Source organism: Bos indicus, chromosome 2 (genome assembly GCF_029378745.1).
Source record: "Bos indicus isolate NIAB-ARS_2022 breed Sahiwal x Tharparkar chromosome 2, NIAB-ARS_B.indTharparkar_mat_pri_1.0, whole genome shotgun sequence".
In the NCBI taxonomy this organism is placed as follows: domain Eukaryota; kingdom Metazoa; phylum Chordata; class Mammalia; order Artiodactyla; family Bovidae; genus Bos; species Bos indicus.
In genome coordinates this window covers 79848216-79868015 of record NC_091761.1, presented here as the reverse complement: position 1 = coordinate 79868015, position 19800 = coordinate 79848216, and the positions used below count along the sequence as shown (strand labels likewise).

At 38.1% G+C, this 19800-nt stretch overlaps 1 protein-coding gene across 4 annotated transcripts in view; it reads right to left on the bottom strand.

Annotated features, from left to right (window-relative positions):
• The window catches only part of MYO1B (myosin IB), a 199171-nt gene that overhangs the window by 38647 nt on the left and 140724 nt on the right, over positions 1-19800 (bottom strand). For all 4 annotated transcript variants that reach the window (XM_019974173.2, XM_019974180.2, XM_070769490.1 and 1 more), the window contains exons 10-14: positions 18346-18493; positions 17952-18070; positions 12596-12682; positions 11716-11781; positions 1670-1774 (exon numbers count right to left, since the gene is read on the bottom strand). In XM_019974173.2, coding sequence (XP_019829732.2) covers positions 1670-1774; positions 11716-11781; positions 12596-12682; positions 17952-18070; positions 18346-18493 — 525 coding nt within the window. The remainder of the gene's footprint in view (positions 1-1669; positions 1775-11715; positions 11782-12595; positions 12683-17951; positions 18071-18345; positions 18494-19800) is intronic.

The window sequence follows — 19800 nt, the reverse complement described above, 5'->3', positions numbered from 1 at the left end:
ACAATGTTTATAAGGAAATAAGTCAGAACTTGAACCCAAGAAACTAAGGCCTAGATTTTTCTGTTCTTAATTTGTAATCACAAGGAAGAAATTCATTTTAGAGTCAACCCCATGTTTAGGGCCATTAACTATTTCAAATGTAAAAATAGAACACTGCTAAGAAAAGAATTTTCAACAGAAAGACAAAATGAAAACCTAGGCACTGGTTCTAACACCAGCTACAAAGCCAAAGCTGGGAGGCCAAATGTAAACATTCTGTATCTGCTTACAGTCTGTCCGTAAGTGTAAACATTTATTTTTCCAGAAGGGGAAGAGAGCTAATTCATACTGTAAGCTAAGGATCTTCCTATATACTCTTAGAACTGGTTTAGACAATCTGTACAAACTGTTTTAAGTTACAGATCAAAGTTTGGGTATTCACTTTAGGATGAGAAGACAGGAAGAGAATAAATCTGGCTTTTAGGATGTTTATGTTAAAAAAGGTGTCATTCAAGTATAAAATGTTTCTAAAGCATGATAATAATTCCAAATGGTAAATGAAATATTTATGATTTAGTTTTTGAGTAGATGAGTTATTTTACTAAGTCACTGGGGATAATATTCACATTAGAAAAGTCTATACTGAGAGGCCATAAAAAGAAGATTCTGTGTCTTTAATGACTTAAAATGACACTATAGAAAAATGAAGAAAAATAGGTAATATTACTAAAATATTAAAGCAATAAATGAAATGGAAACAAAACATAATGCAATACAGATACAATAAAATTTCTCCTTTTGTCTAAAATAAATACATTTATACATATAAAAATGTTGGCTATTTAAAAAAAATCAAAGGGTGAAAACCAAGTATCTGTTTTAAAATTAAGGATGAATGTACTCTGTAAATATGACTTGATTATTTTCCAACTACATCTAAATGAGATAATACATCCACAGCACTAGCATTAAGATCTGCTTTTATTTAAAAATGTTAGAAAATCAATGTTTTTAAAGAGTGAACCAAGTCTTAAAATATTTTCAAATTTATATACAAGACTTTTTAGGTGTACTGTTCTCTTCAGTTTGGGCAAATGCGTAGCGTCAGGTAACCACCACCACAACCAGCCTCCAAAACCCCCCAAGCTGCCCCTCTGTAGTCACACACCTATCCTCTGGCCACTACTGACTATTATGTCTCTATCACTGGTGCCTCGACAGCTCTGACTTCTCTAGAATGACATACAAATAGGCTCATACATATGTAGCCTTTGAATCTGGCATTTTTCATTTAGCAAAATGCATCTGAGACTCCTTCACACTCTTGTGTGTATCACTTGTTTGTTCCTTCTCATTGCTGAGTATTAGGGCCTCGTACAGATGTACCACTGTTTTTCCATTCAATCATCTCAGACTAGTTTCTTAACAGGGTACTATTTTACTTCACTGCACTGGAATCCCGTGAGACTCAAGTCCGTCAACTGATGTCCACTGAGCACCTACTATGTGCTGAGCACTGTCCTGCACCAACAGCAAAGAAGTTCCCAGTCAGCTCAGATGTCGTAACAAACAGGCTTTAAAAAGGTACTTGATACATCTGATTGTAAGGTCATGTCTGAACAGTCTTCTGAAACCAGAATTTGTATTATGAGTTAAAAAAGGAATACTTAAAAACTTTTTTCAACATTACCTCCCGTATATACTCCTCTTGCTCTTCTTTAAGAGTCAGCTCAATGAAGATTTGTTGCAGCTTTTCATTACAGTAATTGATAATGAACTGCTCAAAGCTGTTGTCCTATGTGGAGAAAAATGAAGACAGCCTTATAAAGCATGCCAGCAGCGCTCTCACGACAATGCAGCTCTAACATCTCACTCCACGAGAAACGTCACACACTCTTGCGGACCTAACCGCGGCCCAGCACACAGCTCCCGGACAGAGGCTGGCACACTGAAGGCACGCGAGGAATGATTCACAAGTCAAGTGAATGAATGAAGGATACACAAGTTATGCAGCTTATAGAGAATGAAGAATTTTAGTTGACAAATAAGCAGCCCACACATGGTAAAAATGAAAAGTAAATACATTCCCCCCAGAAGATCATCAAAGAAACAGTGAGATTCTTCATCTCGGTCATCCAAGTACTGTCTTCCATTCTCAGGTGAAACTCTGGAGCTCAAGAAATTCTTTCTGAAAGAGCTCTTACTCCCCGACCCAGGGTCATATCCCTCATTCTGACTCTTACATACCAGCACTTGTGAAAAATCATGTTATGTGTATATAAGCATGTACATGTGTATTCACACCTTTGATTAGTTTCATACTCATCCGTGTCACTGGATTTTACATTTCAAAAGGGTTGAGCACACATCTCTTGCTCACTAATGGAAGCCCATGCCTGCAGCAACTTGTACCTGAACAAGCACTCATCGTGTCCTGGATGAGTGAATAAATGAATGCAGGGCTCACAAAGTACAGACTTAAGGGAATCAGTACATCAAAATCATCTCCTAGCTACAAACCATCTCCTCTCAGAAGGGTCACACATGTATCACTTTTATGATTCTCAGCAGTTTCTTCTTCACAGCAGAGTTACTGCCTAGAAAGATCCATTCTTAAACCATTTCTGAACAATCTGCAACTCTTAATGTATTGCTTTACATACAGAGGGTACAAAATGCATGTCTGTTGGATGAAAACACCAAGAACCACACCATTCAGAAAGAAGCATCTCTGGGAAATAAAGTTTGTGATTTTCACTCTCTCGTCCTCTTTGCACAGAGAGGACACGGTGGCAGTGAGTGAGAGATGGTGGCCACACCGCTGACTCTTCTCCCACTGCAGTGGACAGTCCTGGCCTCGAGGCTAAGAGGGGCCGCCCGTAATGGCAGAACTGAAGCTCGCCACTCTCTGTGAACACTGAGCAGCTGCCTTCAAATCTCTCCAGAAATGATGAAATCAAAAGTCATAGGTTTTTGAAAGCTGATCTTTCAAAATCAAATTTAGTTCAACCAGGACAAATTGTAAAATAATACCTGGGAGGGAGCACCTAGAGGTTGGCTAAGGATCTCTAATCACTAGTAAAGTAATTAATCCTGGGAAATTTTAAACTCTAAACCATGAACTACACATAAAATATATTATCACTGATTAATCTTACAGTGTTAAATGTTGAAGATAAAAGTTGTGGGTTTTTTTTTTTTTTTTTTTTAATCCTGAAGGTTCTGACTTAAAAGGCACACAATTATCACCAGAACATTCAATCAATATAGTCCTGGACATGAAGGTCATTCCCCAGCACTCATTCTCATGTAAAGTTTTAAAAAACAAGTGCTCCAATTCTCAGAGCTTAATCAATTTGACTAGCAGCTGATGTTGGTCTGATATACCAATAGATGCCTTATTATAATCTGTATAATGCCATTTATGAGAAAACCTGGCTTTCCTAGTTTGGTAAAATATATCTGTATACTACCCCAAATTAATACTTGTACATAAAATTAAAATTTTAGTGATTTATAGGAGCAGATCTTTGTTTGTTTTTTTTAATTTTTTTTTTAATTCACAGAGTAAATCCTTTCTGTTTAATTTAACAGGTTTGTACCCACGGAGCTATTTAAACAAAATTATGCTAAATTTTCAAATGTTAACTAATGAGAAGAAGGGAGGGGAGAACCAACTGGTGTCCTTGACACAGTATGTGGCTGGGAGCAGCTGGAGGTATGCTTCCAGAACAGGACTATGAAATAAATACACACAAGCGAGTTAGGAACCAAGGCAAAGCTTCACAATCACAATACAACCTAAGGCATAAATCTGAGCTAAAGTAAACTTCCCCTTAATTTTTATAAGTTCTTATATGGACTTTTTTGTAAGTTCTTCTATAATATACTTCATATCCACACACAGTTAATCAATGGCCATTTACTGCAAAAACTTCACACAGTTGGAGAAGCTATTAACACAGGCGCATGCAACAGACCAGCACTGCACACAGGTCATACTTACTGCATTCTGGTGCACAAAGGGACAGATTACACAAAATGCAGTCAGTTCTCAATTTGCAATGAACTTCTAAAAGTAAACACTGATGGACAGTTATTTATTGGTGCGTATGACAGATTTTATCATCCAGGCTATATTTCTGATTGGCACAAAACTTGAGATCAAGACATCTGTCCCATCAACTCAAAAGACAGGATCACAATACCTACCCTACATGTGGTATCTGAATTGGAGTTCTGCTAGGTGAGAGCTACTCAGAATAAAAACCGTTTGCCTGAAATAATATGTCATATATCCTGCTTGAAGTCCTAAGGCTTCAGAATGTGGTGCTTCTAATGCTAAATTATCAGCAAAAATAAAATGTGTCTGACATATTCACTCAAAGACTTGGGGACAAATTTGGCAAGTCACCAAGAGAGTGAAAAGGTTCATTGAGATCCAGGGCGCCCCTCCCCTTTCCCCACCACAGCGACCCCTTCCTGTGGTACACGTGCTGTGTCCCCTTCAAATACAAACAAGAGGGATAGGAGAGTGTTCTGGAAACAGCCTAAGAACAAAAACTTGATTCTGACCTCAACCTGCTGCTTATAGAACAAAACCCCAAATCAACAGCACAGTCAATAAGACAGAAGCCAGCTTACTTCCTACAGAAACACCCCGCATTTGTCGCAAACCTACCTCACGGACCCCAAACATGCCATGAACTGTCAAAGAGTGATTCATTACTACTGAAAATGAAGGCAATCATATTTCCTGTGATTAATGTTTAGGTTGTTGACAGTGTCCCAAATTTTGGGGAAATGAGACTTCACAAATCATTAAATGTAAGTTGCAAAAATTTACAATTTGCAGAAAATTAAAGAACAGTCTGGTACTAGTTCATACAGGTGCAACTTGCACACACTCAGTTTTTTCATTTATATAAGCATTAAATATCACCAGGTTCTTCTGCTCCCCTTTATAAAAGCTAAACTGGGTCAAGGAACCATCACATGAATATGTAGGCACCAAAGCAGCTTGGAATTTGGATGTTTTTTGGCTTGTCGAGAACTGCGGGTGGCCAGCAATCCCTGCGCCGGTTCTCTCTTGTACACGACAGTCCTGTGAATCAAAGTCTCCAAAGGAGGAAGCAGGCAGGAGCATGTTCTCGTGAATGACTCACCTCCTCTCCCTCCAGTTTTCTATCCACGCTCCACGCATGGAATTTTTCTCCATTGTCTAAAGCACATTCATCCCTAAAGACTGAAGGATAACACTAAAACTCTTGGCACAAGAACATACTGAATTTTCCATTAGACAATCCCCTTAAATGAAGCTCAGAACCACCCTTACCCTTGTTGGACTGCTCTAGAAACACAAGTAAACAGCAAAGCGTCTGGGTTCTATACCGTTCTACACTGTTTACAAAGAGTAGACTGGGGTAGTAAGCACTCATTGGATTTAGAGATATAAAATACACCAACATTTTAGAATCTAGGCCTTCTATTAAGAATTCTAGAGTTTGAGCCCAGCTTTTCAACATAAAAAAAAAAAAAAATTTCATACTCCCAAAATTCATAGCCAGTTTTTACTCATGTCAACCATGAGCTTTCCACTTGTAGTGATTTTGAAAGATGAATCAAAAATATTGGCCTGTTATCATATTTGTATATTCTCAGCAACAAAGAAGGCTAATGATGTCTTTTACTCTTTAAGACAGATATTTAAATCTTATACTCCTTATAAATAATAAACATTGAAAGGAAGATGTAAAATAAATGAGGTAGCTCCTTCAACTCCATCATTAGGATGGTGGGTGGGAAGGAGTCTGCAGATGAACTAACCCACCTGCCAATGCAGGAGACACAAGAGATATGGGTTCGATCCCTGAGTCAGGAAGATCCTCTGAAGAAGGGCATGGCAACCCACCCAGTATTCTTGCCTGGAGAATCCCACAGACAAAGGAGCCTAGGGGGGCTACAGTCCATAGTGTTGCAAAGAGTCAGACATGACTGAAGCAACTTAGCATGCAGAAAATGTATGAAACAGGGGAGCAGTTCTAATTCAAAAGATCATAACTTACTTCAGCAAAAGCACTATTAATTATATATTTAATCGATATTTCCCATAGCTCAACACTTTCATCTGAGGTCAAAGTTTAGATGTAACAGGTTGGGTGGGGGTTCCATACTTTAAATACAATGGAGTCTTTTGCATAACAAATGAAATAGCACTTTTATCTAAAAGTTCTAAAACTTTGTAACAACACTGTTTTAGGAATTGGGCTGTATTATTGCTTTAAAGTGTGCTGTTGGTCTTAGCAAAGGTTTACTCAGTGGAAAACCCCTGGGCAGTCCCCATTTATAATGCTCTTCCTACAGAAAAATACAATGCACTTAACAATCCATTTTTAAAAATCACAATGTCAATAAGTGGGCCCCAGATCAAGAGCCACTCCCCCCCCACCGAAAATTAACTTTGGTAAAAAAAAAAAAAAAAAAAAATCCTCAGAGTAAGAGAGAAACATTTAACATTAAAGATTGTCCTTTTCAAAAGACACTCACAAAACTGACTGACTGAAGCTATAGAAAACTTTCCTTTAAATATGTAACATTTTTCTTTCCAGTACCTACTCAAATATGAATATGGTCAATATTAGAAAAACAGCATTCCAGTTCTCTTAAATACTTTTTAAATATGCTTTGACTTAAAAAGTTATAGCGACAACAGACAAGCATATACATATTATGAACTATATTAATTCTCACCATTTTCATTCTAAAATCTACTTTCAATCATCTCCTTCCTCTTCAACTATAAGTTCTCCAGCATATAAAAGACAAAATTAAATACAAAAAGCTGGAACAAAAGATGTTCCCTGCAACTAGAATCAATCTTCTTTTAAAAAGTATTTTAGAAAACAAATCCTATAATCATTAGATGAACTTACCAGTTGGTCTCACACTGACATTTCCCCAGGTATTAGTTAGATTCTTTAATTTGAAACTATCATAGCACCTCGCCTATCACGGCCTTATGATATATGGCCACTTTCAATGAGGTTCTGAGATCAAGATGAGTAAGAATGCCTGATTGCAAATAACAGCATTTGGCCTGTGCAAAACTAGCTCAGTCACATGAGAGGTAAAATATTCAGTCACTGCTGTCCTGCTTTGGTCTACAGGACACTAACAAGAGTTCCCCAGTAAACCACCTGTCCACTCTATTAGATAAGTACTTAGAAAAGAACTGAATCAATTTAGATTGCCCAGCATTGTTCTGAATTCAGTTTCACTTTTTTTTTTTTTTTTTAAAGAATAGCATTTGCTACTTTATGTAGATGCTATAAATATTCCTCAGAAATCTAAGGGCATGTTTTCAGTTATAAGAATATCCAAGCTGAATTGTGAAGATTTGGAGTGTCTGGATTATAATTCTCTTCCTTTGCAAAACTGAATACATTCTACCAGGATGTATAGCTAGATTTTTCTCCTCAATGAACTTTAATTCATTTCACCTTATTTTGGTATCAATGTTCCACTAATCTGTTTTCCAAACTAACATCAGATCACGTGTGGCCAGCAAGGCTGAGCCATTCACCCAGCTGAGACTGGAATGTTTTGCAGTCAAACGCATGTGTCATCATCCCATGGTTTAATGCATCAGTTTCCCTCTTCCGTTTAGAGACAGACCAAAGTAAATGAAAGGTTTCCACCAGCTCAGCTGAAAAACATTCTCATGGGAACTGTCAGTAGGGTCAAGAGGCAGAATTAGAAACATTTAAAAAAAATTCCTTCTAGTCCTGTACAATTTTTAAAGTGATGCCCAGGGCTTTCCAAAAGGCAGGACCTTAATTCACTGAATAAAAAATAAAGAATTTTCTCTATATTCTATGAGTTTATTTTCACTTGAGTATAAAATATCACTGAAATTTTCATTTTTGCACTGATGCGGATTCTAATGCCTCTTCTTAGGTCATCCTCTGAGCCCTTGCACATGAGCTTATGATACTTTTACGTCCTCAATTATCTGGGTTCCTAGTGTTCAACCTGATAAGCTCTGACATTTCCACATGTTCCAATTTTGCTGAGAATCCAGAAAAATGTATAATAGGATCTGGGGTATTTGTGTGAATACATTAAAAGAAAAAAAACAAAAAACTTTCTAATTCTGAATCAAAAAGGAGGTAAACGTATCTTAAAAGAGCCCAACCAAATCCCTTCTCTGCCTTTGCCCCAAATAAGTTTATTTATAAAAGAACTAATGCATAGATTGTTAAAAATCAAGATGCCTGAAAGATTAACTGAGAAGGTTTAGACAGGAAAATGGAGAGAACAATTAACTATAATGAAAAACAAATCTTAATTCTCTCAAGAAATTGGCAGGGAGGGTCCCCATTTACTAATTTACGGCATGGAGAAGGAAAATTAACTTCTAAAGATTTTATGGACATCATAAGATTTGCTGTAGACATACGACTGGTTGGATCTGGTCTGTTTAAAAAGAGTAAAATATAACCGATTTGGTTTTAGGAACATTATATACACACAGATTAGGTTTAGGTTAAGATGAACTGTGGGTGAGGCAGGGCATGTAGTGCAGAGGTCAAATGGCAAGGACCCCATATACGCTTGGAATTTACACTGAAGATTCCTGTTTATAAGAGCAACCTTGATGGCACATTGGAATTACCTGGGAGCTTGAAAATACTGCTGCTTGGACCCCACACCCAGAAGTTCTGATCTATTGGTCTGGGGTGCAGCCCGGATAGTTGAATTTTCCAAAGTTCCCCAGGTGAGTCCAACGTGTAGCTAAGTTTGAGAACTACTGAACTGGAGTCATGATAGAACATTGGGTTGCCTTCATCTTCCAGGAAGCTCTAATTAGCCATGAGAACTTCAGAACTTTCTTCTGAAGAAAGGAAGGCCATTTAGAAACATAATGCAGGCATTTTCAGAAAGTCCATAACTATAACAACGTTGAGAAAAATGGTGATAAAACTTGCAGAAGGAAAGCATGTTGGGAAAGGTAGGCTTGTAGAAAAACCTGAATTAACCATAAATGAAAAATATTCCTGGATTGCTAAAGGGTGTTCCAATCAGTGCTAAGTTACAGGAAGTTTCCACTTGGAACATCTAAATTCTGTTATGATTAGGTCTGCTTGTTTGTTGTTCGTTGGTTTAGTCACTAAATTGTGTCAGACTCTTTGAGTCCGCATGGATTGTAGCCCACCAGCCTCCTCTGTCCCACGTAATTCTCCAGGCAAGAATACTGGAGTGGGTTGCCATTTCCTTTAGCAAAGGATCTTCCTAACTGAGGAATCGAATCTGTGTCTCCTGCATTGGTAGGCAGATTCTTTACCACTGTGCCACCAGGGAAGCCGAATTAGGTCTATAATAAACACTTTAAAAAAGAAATCTAATTTCCTGATTAGAGCTTCCTACCAAAGAGAGGATGTGTCCTCAGCCAGCAACAGACTCTCCATCTTAGGACCAAGACCATAAGCTCCATGCAGGCAAGGAACATCTTTGCCTTGCTTACCACCAGCATTCTGGCTCACTGGAGGTACTGAATAAACCCTGGCGAAATGACTCCCTCACTTACACATGGTCAAACTGCTCATGAGGTTTAACTCAGGAGGACAGGGCACGGCAGGTCTCCCCAAGGCTAATTAGAGCTTACTGGAAGATGAAGCCAACCCAGTGTTCTATCGTGACTCCACTATCTTATTTAAAAAAAGGATCCATGTACTGTGACATGACACTAAACGCTCGCCCATTGACAAGGATCAATGAATTTTTTCTGCCAAAGCAAAAATAAAATTAATTTGATTTGAGAAATATCAATGAATAGAGTTTTTTTCTAACTTTCTAGTGAGATCTCCACTTTTGCCCTGCACATGAAACCATCTAAATGAAGATAAGCAATGTGCTAGGTAAGAAACCACTTTCCCTGCCAATGGTGAAGAATGACTTGACATTTAGTGCCCATCAAGTGACAGTAACCTGAGGTTTTGCTGGAAAGAAATTAATTTTAGCACCATGACTTCTGAGTCTACTCAGGCAATCCTTCTCATGCACAAATACCAAATTCTTCCTCTTACTAAGGGACCAGGAGCTCTCCTTTTCAGAGTCTGCTAAAAGGACACCAATATAAGCAAACACTGTGCTGAAGGGCAGTCTTCAAGGGCAGCAGGAAGCACAAAGGTCCCCTGCATTCTTCTACCAGCACACAGATGAACCCTGGGAAGGCGCCCTACAATGCCCAGGAGCTTAGCATGATGACAAAGGTGCAGAAATAGGGAGCATTTCAGAGACTTAAAGCATTTGGGTTTTTTCTTCGTCTCCAGATACTGGGAACATGTGAGTTTGGGGAGAAAAGTAAAGAAAAGCCCAGTAGAAGGGCTTTTTAAATTATTTATCAAAGAGGCCTAAGATTTAGGTCCTGAGTCTGACATATAGTAGCCACATAACCTTGGGATAGTTACTTGACCTTCAAAGCTCTGCTGCTGCTGCTTTTTTAATAAAAGGAGAAATAATAGCAGCCACTCCATGAGACTATTGTGGCAATTAAATCAGACAATGTACATAACACTACAATTCTTGCATATCGACAGTTCTCAATGATTATTTCCCTCTAGCTGTTAAATATGGAACATGATAAAGCAAGGAGAAGGCATGATCCCCAAAGTCAATGTTGTAAGAAAAAGGCATTTACTAGAAAGGCCTGGCTGAGCTGCAGGAAGCGAGCTGATGTCTTTTTTGTGACCCTGTGACGCTGATACTTGGAACATGTAAATTCTTCGGGTGGTCACTCTGGGTAGGGCCTCGTTGTTTAAAGGAATTCACAAATTACTGGTGGTGAGAGTTAAGATCTACTCATTATTTTTCCTGAACCAAACTAAAATACCAGTCCTAAAAGTAAGGCTCCTTTAGGTCTCACTTTAAGTGAGAGTCCTTTAAGGATGCCTGCTGCTGCTACTGCTGCTGCTAAGTCGCTTCAGTCGTGTCCAACTCTGTGCGACCCCAGAGATGGCAGCCCACCAGGCTCCCCCGTCCCTGGGATTCTCCAGGCAAGAACACTGGAGTGGGTTGCCATCAGGTCCTTAAAACAGCTTCTAAATGCCAAAGTTAGCAAGGGGGTAAATACGAAATTCTAATATAAGTCTATCATGTTTAAATATTTAACTTGCAATGAACATGGAGTCTTTTAAAAAGTTTCATTATGAACTTTTAGCTAAAAATTTCTTTCAATCTGTGCAGCAGAAGTCATAAGATTACAGTTGGATGAGACCTGGATAAGACCCAACAAAGCACATAATGCAGACACTCTCTGCCTGAGTCCTACAGAGATGAAGTAACCAGCTCTGGCCAGGCCACAGCCAGCCTCTGGCTCTCCCATTTCTGGCTTTTTTTATGGCACCATCCTATCTGATTTTCAAGCAACCTACAAATGAACAAATATTAATAACTACAGACATAACGTCTATATACTTTGTTAGGAATTTCACAGTAAGAATTCTGAATTTGCAATTTCAAAAGTCAAATACTAATACAAGAAAACAGCACAGTCTCCAAAATACTGGATCTCAGCTCTTAACACATACACACACACATACAACTGTTACATCTTTACAAAAGTTATTTGTAGATTGAGTCATATTAACTATATTAAATGCTGTCTATAGAATACATGATTTAATCTCCAATTGTTTCACAAAATAAAGATAATAATAACAATAATAAGCAGCTCACCTCAAAAATTTCGAAGCCATAAATGTCCAAAACACCCATGACTTTCTTTCTCACTTTTGTCTGTGCCTTAAAAATAGTTTCAAATTGAAGGGTTAATTTAAGCATTACATATAACACTAAAAGCATAACAAGGACTATAGACATAGATTACAAGTTAATTGTGTCTCAGGCCTAGAAGAATAGAATTTAGGTTTTTTTAAAACACATGAAAGAGGAAAGCCAGTTTATATTTGAAAGTGTTTATTTGAAAACTCTAAACAAATTTAGTATTTAAAGTCTTTCTTAATTTCTTTTTCTTATATTTAATTTTATATTTTAATTATATAAATTTTAATTTATATAATTTTAATAGATGATTATTATTTTGATTATAAAATGATAATCATTTTATATGATTATAAAATTTTAATAATAGATGATTTAAAGAAGGAATCATTATGCTTTCTTTATCAGGTGCTAAATTAGATGCTTAATTATAAAAAAAGAGATCATAGGGTCTTTCAAAACCATCTAGTCCAATACTTTCATTTTCCTGAAGAACATATTATAGCTAGACTGATCCAGTGACCTCTGCAGCCAAGTGTGCATAACTAGTCACCAGATGAGTCACAGCCAGGACCCAGGATGCTCTCTTCTGCAGTAACTCTGCAAATACCATTAGACTATTCATTGGTGAGATTTCTCATAACATGCATGCAAAACAAAACAGAACTGCTGACAAATTTCAATCCCAAGCAAGGTAAATGCTTTTCAAGGAACAATCTCGGTAAGTGCTAATCAATTACCTGATTATAAAATTAAAATATCCTTAACTTAATGTTTATATTCTTCATACCACTTATTACAATTATTTATTTATCTGTTTATAGAGATTCAGTACCTTAATGCTTTCATTGATTCGATTTACCAGCCATGAAAACAACCTGCTGTAGAGGTTTTTAGCCAGAGCATCACGGGCATAATAAGCCTATTAAAAAGAAAGAAAAACTCAATACCCACAATTACCACAATGCTTAATTTCAACAAAATAATGAAGATCTTTTAAAATGATATTGAAAACTTTTATTTCAAATTTCTTTTCAGAGCATTTTTATTGTACTCTGGATGAACAGTCAAGCCATTAAGAAAACTGGGAAAATGGCTTATACCCAGTTATTATACTTTTTTGCATCCCAGGAAATTAATTTTAAACACTGCAAAGGCTTTCTCCACAAGGATGTTCATCTCAGTGTTAATAGAACAGAGACAAATCACAGGCAATTTAGATGTCCAACAACAGAAGCATAGTGAAACAAATAAACAAGCACCTGGTGGAAGGGAAGTTACACAGCCATCACAGAATGACTGTTATAAAAATCAGATAATGAAATGAAAAATCCCTATTGTGCTTTGTGATAATAAAAAGTATACATTTATTATAATAACAACTATTTTTTTTAACTATTAGATGTAGGAAACTCAAAGGAAATATACTGAAAATGGTTTTGACTGATGAGCTCTCTAATTATTTTTCATCAATCAGTCTTTTGAGCATTTAAAAAAACTTTCGTAATAAGCAGTGTAACAACATGTTGTTGGATAATACTTTGTATAATAAAAATAAAGTGCTTTCACTCGGTTGTCTGTTTGAAAGCTGTTCACAGCTACTTAACAAAGAATAGGTAGAAGACATGGACGTCTCTCTGACCTTGATTTAGAATACAAAGGTTGGAGAAAGTTGGGTTTGGTCAGGAGACCTAACAGACCCTAAGCAAACATCCAGGCTGCCAAGGGTATGCAGGAGTACTAGTGATACGTCTGATACCATTGCTCTGGGGACAGGCCTGGAAACGGGGAGCAGGAGCCCAAGAAGAGATAGGCCCCAGGAAACAAGAGGTTCTGTTGCTGTTTTTAATACTAGACATATGTGTGTACTCCATTGTTTATAAACAGAAAGTTGGGCATTACAGTTCAAATGAATCATTTTTATTTTATAAAGAACACAATATACTAGATTATGTGAACATTCTTTCTCTACAATTCTTCTTTAAATGAAGTGTGACAACTTTAATAACAGACTCACTCCATGGTAACATACTACAGCTGGGAAGAGAGTACCTTTTCCCTTTATCTGATACTTCCATGCTAATCCCAAACCCGTCTCCCTAAGTCTCAGGCAGCTACTTCAATATGGGTTAGAAAATTCACCTAGACGTTGGTAAAAAAATAAAGCCTGACCGTCCGATACTATACATGGGGTGGGGGCTGGGAGGCAGAGGGAATAATTCCACAGAAGAAAATGTTTATAAAATGCTGACACAAAGACAGAATGTTTAATTTAGAAGACTGGTCTTTCTCCAATACCCTTTCTTCTAGGTTTTGTTCTGTTTTTTTTTTTTTTTTTTTAAATAGATAATTTAAGTGCCTAGTGTCTGCAGGTATATTTTGAAGTGTCCTTGTCCTCTTCTATGGCTTCATAAACCTAGGTAATTCTTTCTTAATCCTTTCCCCTTTCTTCTTATAAGTTCAAGTCATTTCCAAACACTACTTATTTATAAACAGACCCTATTTCATCATCACATCATCCAGCTCTCCTAACCGTATGCAATTTGCTATAAACAAACCACTGTTTCAGTATGCAACTGAATGAATACTGACAACTTATTCTGGTAAACTGCTCTATATTTTTTAAAGTGTAACCACTGACAATCTTAATCGTCCTTGTTTTGTTCAAAAACTTATTTAGAAGTCTCAAACTCAGATGCTTTTAGGGACTGCACAATAGAAATCAACGGGAAATAGTGGGGTCCAAGCGAGATGGAAACTGCATTCCAGGTTAAAGGAACTCAACTTCAAAATTTAAAAAGCAAGCTAACACAAATAAGCCAAAAACAAATAAGCCAAAACTACAATTTCCTCAAATATTCATCAAATAAAGTACACCTACTGAGCTGTATCTGGCCTCACGGATGTCAGTTTGCTACCTGTAGTTTCTTGGGTCTGACTGCTGCCACCTCATCTCCACAGTAACATCCTCCAAAGGACGGATTATTCCCATATAAGGATCATGAGTAAGGTGTGTAGAAATAAGGGAAGACGCCGAGTGCACAGACTCGCCATCTCAGATTCTAAGCACAAATGACATGACTGTTTCTGCAGTTGATGAAGCTCTTAGAGAAAAACCCCAGGAGGAATCTGCTTCCAAGATGATGTCCAGTATCAGGAGTGACCCAGGACAGTAGGGTAAGTGGAGACACAGAGATGCATGGCATGGGGCCCACCTTCCGGGAGCTTAGAGAGGAATATAGGAGGTCAAACAATCAAAGGGCAAGTTCTAAAGGAGTTTGCAGGAGAAAAACAAGTTCAGAGAAGGAATAATCGGGGCTTTATGATTGCAGAAGGCTTCCTAGATGAGGTACAATTCAAGGACCATCTAGACAGCAGAAGGAATTAGCAATTACATGGATAAGCAGGAGCAAAGACCCCAGGTAGAAATGAGTATGGCATTTAGAGAACTATCAGGGAATAAACTGGGAGAAGTCATTTAGGGTCAGATGACAGGGACTCTGGGAGCCAAGGTTCAAGTATGTGGTAGAAGCTGAATAATAACTCTGTCTTGAGTTTCTGTTATTTCAATATTAGTCATTCCATCTGGGGAAAGATCTAAATGCCTTGGGGAAAATGAGGCATAGAGCAGTAAAGATGATAATGGGGCCCAAGAATTGAAGTCATGAGGAAAAGGTAATAAAACAAATCACATCTTGTAGGAATAAAAATCTTTTAGGCCATAAGACTTGTGGAAACAAACTCCATGAATCCTACAACACCAATAAAAAAACTAGAATAAGAAGCTGAATAATCTGAGATCTCAAGCCAATTTTTTATGTCAATGGTTAAAAGAATGGGGGAAAGTTTTACCCTGTAATGCAAGGTGACCCAAAATTATAAATGTAAGAGGCACCTGGGTCTGATTTCTGTACAGGATCATTAAAATGCAAGAATAAAACACACACTAAAAAGACAGAAATACATCCATATATATTCCATATATATATAATATATATGAAATATTCCTAAAGGGCCTCTTAAACAGATGTTTTCTCACCGCATCACTATATACTTCACCATCCCCACTCTGTTGAAATATTCTCAAAATGGGACCTCGGGATGGACCGTAGCAGCAGCAGCGGCAACTGGGAATTTGTTAGAAATGCAAATTCTCCCATCCTACCTCAGACCTACTGAACCAAACACTGCAGGGAGTATGACCTGCAAACCGTGTCTAAGAAAGCCTCCAGGTGATTCTCATGCACCCTCAAGTTGGAGAACCGCTGTTGCACACAATCCGCTCTGACATCATTTCTAGCCATGTAGCTCTGAATCCTCTTTACATATTTATAGCCTTAACCAAGCCTGATCAACTCTTTTCTACTATGTACTCCAAACCTGGCTCCTCTCACACTTTTCTTTTTGAAATACCATTTCGTCTATTCTTTATACATCTAATCATTCAAAGACTGGCTCAGAAATCATGTTCTTAGGTCCCTACTAATGGTCTACCCGGAGGCTTCCGCTGTGTGGGCTCTCAACCAATTTTTCTTGATGAGGCAAGTGACTCACCATCTGACTCTGAATGAGTGAGGTGGACAAGGACAGACATGGTAGCAGTAGTAGTAACTTAGGAAGAAGGACACATAGCAGTTATAGCTAGAAAAGGATTGTTACACTTCAAATTTACATAATTATAAAGCTATAGTATTTTCATAGTCAAAACTGCTCATCTTAAGTAAGAAATCAATGTTGAAAGAAAGCTAAAAGCATGTATGTGTTTTGGGTTAGTAAGAAAGTCTAGCTCAGAGCAGTAGAGAGGCAGACTAAGCCCACTCTATGTCTTGCAGATGCTTAAGGCTACTTACAAGGAGGATGAAAATACAGCTAGACAGAACAGGCCTGAGTGGGAAAAATCCTGAGTTAACCGTTTAATTCTAGCCCAGATCAACAGTGACTGGTGGGACAGTGTCTAAGCCATAGAACAAAGCGTTTATACTGAAAAGGTCTATACAAGCTCCTACATATACAAGCATGCTGGAATACATCTGTTCATCCATCCTTGAACCAAAGGAGAAAAGACATAAGCAACTCAGACTTGTGTCTTAGAAAGACTCCACTGGCCTAAGTGTGGAGGGTGGAGGGGGAACAGTAAGAAAGGCAGGGAAGCCAATCTGGTCATTTAACCACAGCCAGCTTCCCCCACTGTCTTCTCCAAATCAATAATGGTGCTTGGGCCAAAAATGTTGGGAGTCACCCTTGACTCTTCTCTGTCTTTCATCTCACACATATCAACGCATCAGCAAATCTTATTGCATCCCCTTTCAAAATATACTTCTCATTCCACTGCCGCCATCTGGTTCAAAAGCCACTATTGACTCTGGGTTAGCACACAACTGTGCGCTCCCCTGAGTTATGAATGTGTATCCCCCTCCCTCAAATCCATATGTTGAAGCCCCAGTGTGACGGTATTTGGAGGTGGGGGCCTTTAAAAGGCAGTTAGATTTAGATGTGGTGGTGAGGCTGGAGTCCCCATAATGGGACCAATACCCTTAAAAAGGGATGAAGACACCAAAGCTCACATTTGCTCACTCCTTCTCTCTGCCATGTGAGGACACAGTAAGTAGGCAGGTGTCTGTATATAAGGAAGAGGGCCCTCAGCACAAATTCCACTATGTTGGCACTCTAATCTCAGCCTTCCAGCCTCAAGAACTGTGAAAAATAACTGTTTTTGTTTAAAGAGAATACAGTATTCTGTTAAAGCAGCCAAAGTGACTAAGACACCCTCTGTCCCTTACATTCTGCTGTCTATACTGCAGCCAGAATGACCCCTTACAAGGCAGATCATACCACCTGTGCTCACAACTCTCCAGCTATTTCTCAGCTCACTCAACCCCTCTGCCCTGAACACTATGGGTCCCCCTTACTCTGCTCTACTTTCTTCTCTGTCCATTGCACTTATCACCTGCTAGCTTGCTATATGAATTTTCTAGGTCTACTGCTTTGTCTGGCTCCTCCTGACAAAATTTTAAGCTCCACAAAGGCAGGGATCTTTGTGTGTTTAGTTTACTCTGTACCCCTAGTGCCTAAAACAATGCCTAGAATATAATACGACAGGATAATAGCCTGAAAAATAAAATTTTTGTTTCCACTTATACAAGATTCTGAAGACTTTAAAAACTCCCTTCTAGACATTATGTTTCACCCACCTGAGCCACATTCAGTGTAGTTGAAACTTTCTCTTGCTTGGCCTCAACTGTTCGGAAGCTGAAAGCTCGCTCTAGAACTGACTGGTCAATGCCGGTCAGCTCGCAAATTTCTTTTAACTCTGTTGTAGGGGGAATGGTCACAAAGAGTTACTGCATATCTGCTGCTAATAATCAATCACTTTCAAGGCTTACAGCGTTCTTTCTAAATCATTTTCAAATCAATCAGTGTAAAATATATAAATTAAAAGACTTCAGACTGAGCTGTAATTACATTTCTGCTCGGTTTCACTAGAAAGTTTTTTCAACTCAAAGTAAGTTTTACTTTCTACATTAAAAACTGGGCAGAAGTTCAAAGTCAGTTTTTCTCAACAGGGCCCGTCCTCCACTGACTTACCATTTTTATCTTTGATCTTGCTTTCATCTAAGCCATTCACTCGCGATTCAGGCTTGAACTCAATGTTCCCCAGCTTCAACACCGCAGCCACCACCTCCAACACAGACTCAGCTTCATGGTCCATGAAACCCACAATCTGCATGGCATTCTAGGGGAGAAAAAGCAACTGTTTTCTGTCTGAAGTTCTCTATTATTTAAAAAAAAATAAATCATAAAACAGACTCGCCTCTGAAAAAAAATCAAAAAGACAAAGTGTCCCAGAGTAAACTTTCCAAAAGGCAAAACTAACATCATATGGAAAAATCTGAACGAACTTGTGGCCAACCTAACAATGAATGAACTGAATTAGCACCAATGAGGGGCTCTATCTTGCTCAGTGGTTTCAAATTCTGATTCAAGGAGCCCTGGGGTATTTCACGGGCTGTGGCAAAGAGGAAGATAGAGGGAGAGAAGGTGGAGAGCTGAGCCCTCGGTTCCCACTCCAATTCCAACCACAGCAGCTCTGTGTGTGTGTGTGTGTGTGTGTGCGCGTGCATGTGTGTGTCAGCAGCTGTGTGTGTGTGTGTTTTCATACTGGTGTTCTGCTGCTAGAAACAAAACCAAGCAAAAAACCTTACGTAATCCCCTACCAAAAAACCTCCTCATTTATTTTACATATGAGAAAAACTGTGGTTTGCAAAGGTGAAGTGCTCAATTCCAGGAACTATGGGTAATAAGGAACATTCGTCCAGTCATAAATTTTTATTGTGTGCCAATGATTTGCCAAGCAAAGTAATCACAGAACTGGTCCCAAACTTAAAATCATGACCAGGGATCAACAGGCTTCCATATGAGGCTGTTCAGACAACTTAGAAAAAATGATACTCTCAAGAAACGTTTTCTTTTTGGAGAACAGCCCAGTTTGCTTGCTTACTTATTTACTTCCCCCCACCCCAGTCAATCTACCTATTTATTTATAATGACTAGGTTACACAGCAATGGGAGTACTATAAGATTTATCATTCTAGAAATTTCAAACATACACAAGTCTAGAGAGCAGGAAAAGAACCACATGTTATATTCACTCACCCCTAAAGATGAACTGATTCCAATCTTATTTTATCTATAATCCAGCCTATGCCCACCCCTGCCACTATTGCAGCTGTATCATCTGGATGTAAATAACAGTTAGCAGGATCATTTCCTAATAGAAGCAACTTTCCAAGTGCCTCAGAAACATAGAAAGCAGAATTTAATTTAAAATGATTTTTTTTTCTAATGAACACAAATGCTAATTATTCTGTTTTATGGAAGATTTTTCAAAAACTATATATAAACATGACTTTCTGTCTGAAAAATAGATTTGACTTAACATGATTGTAGGACAGTTTTCAAATGTGGAAATTAACTACTGAGCATTGGTTATAAATACATTTGGAATTTCAGTACAATATAAAAAGTCAAACCCCAAAATAG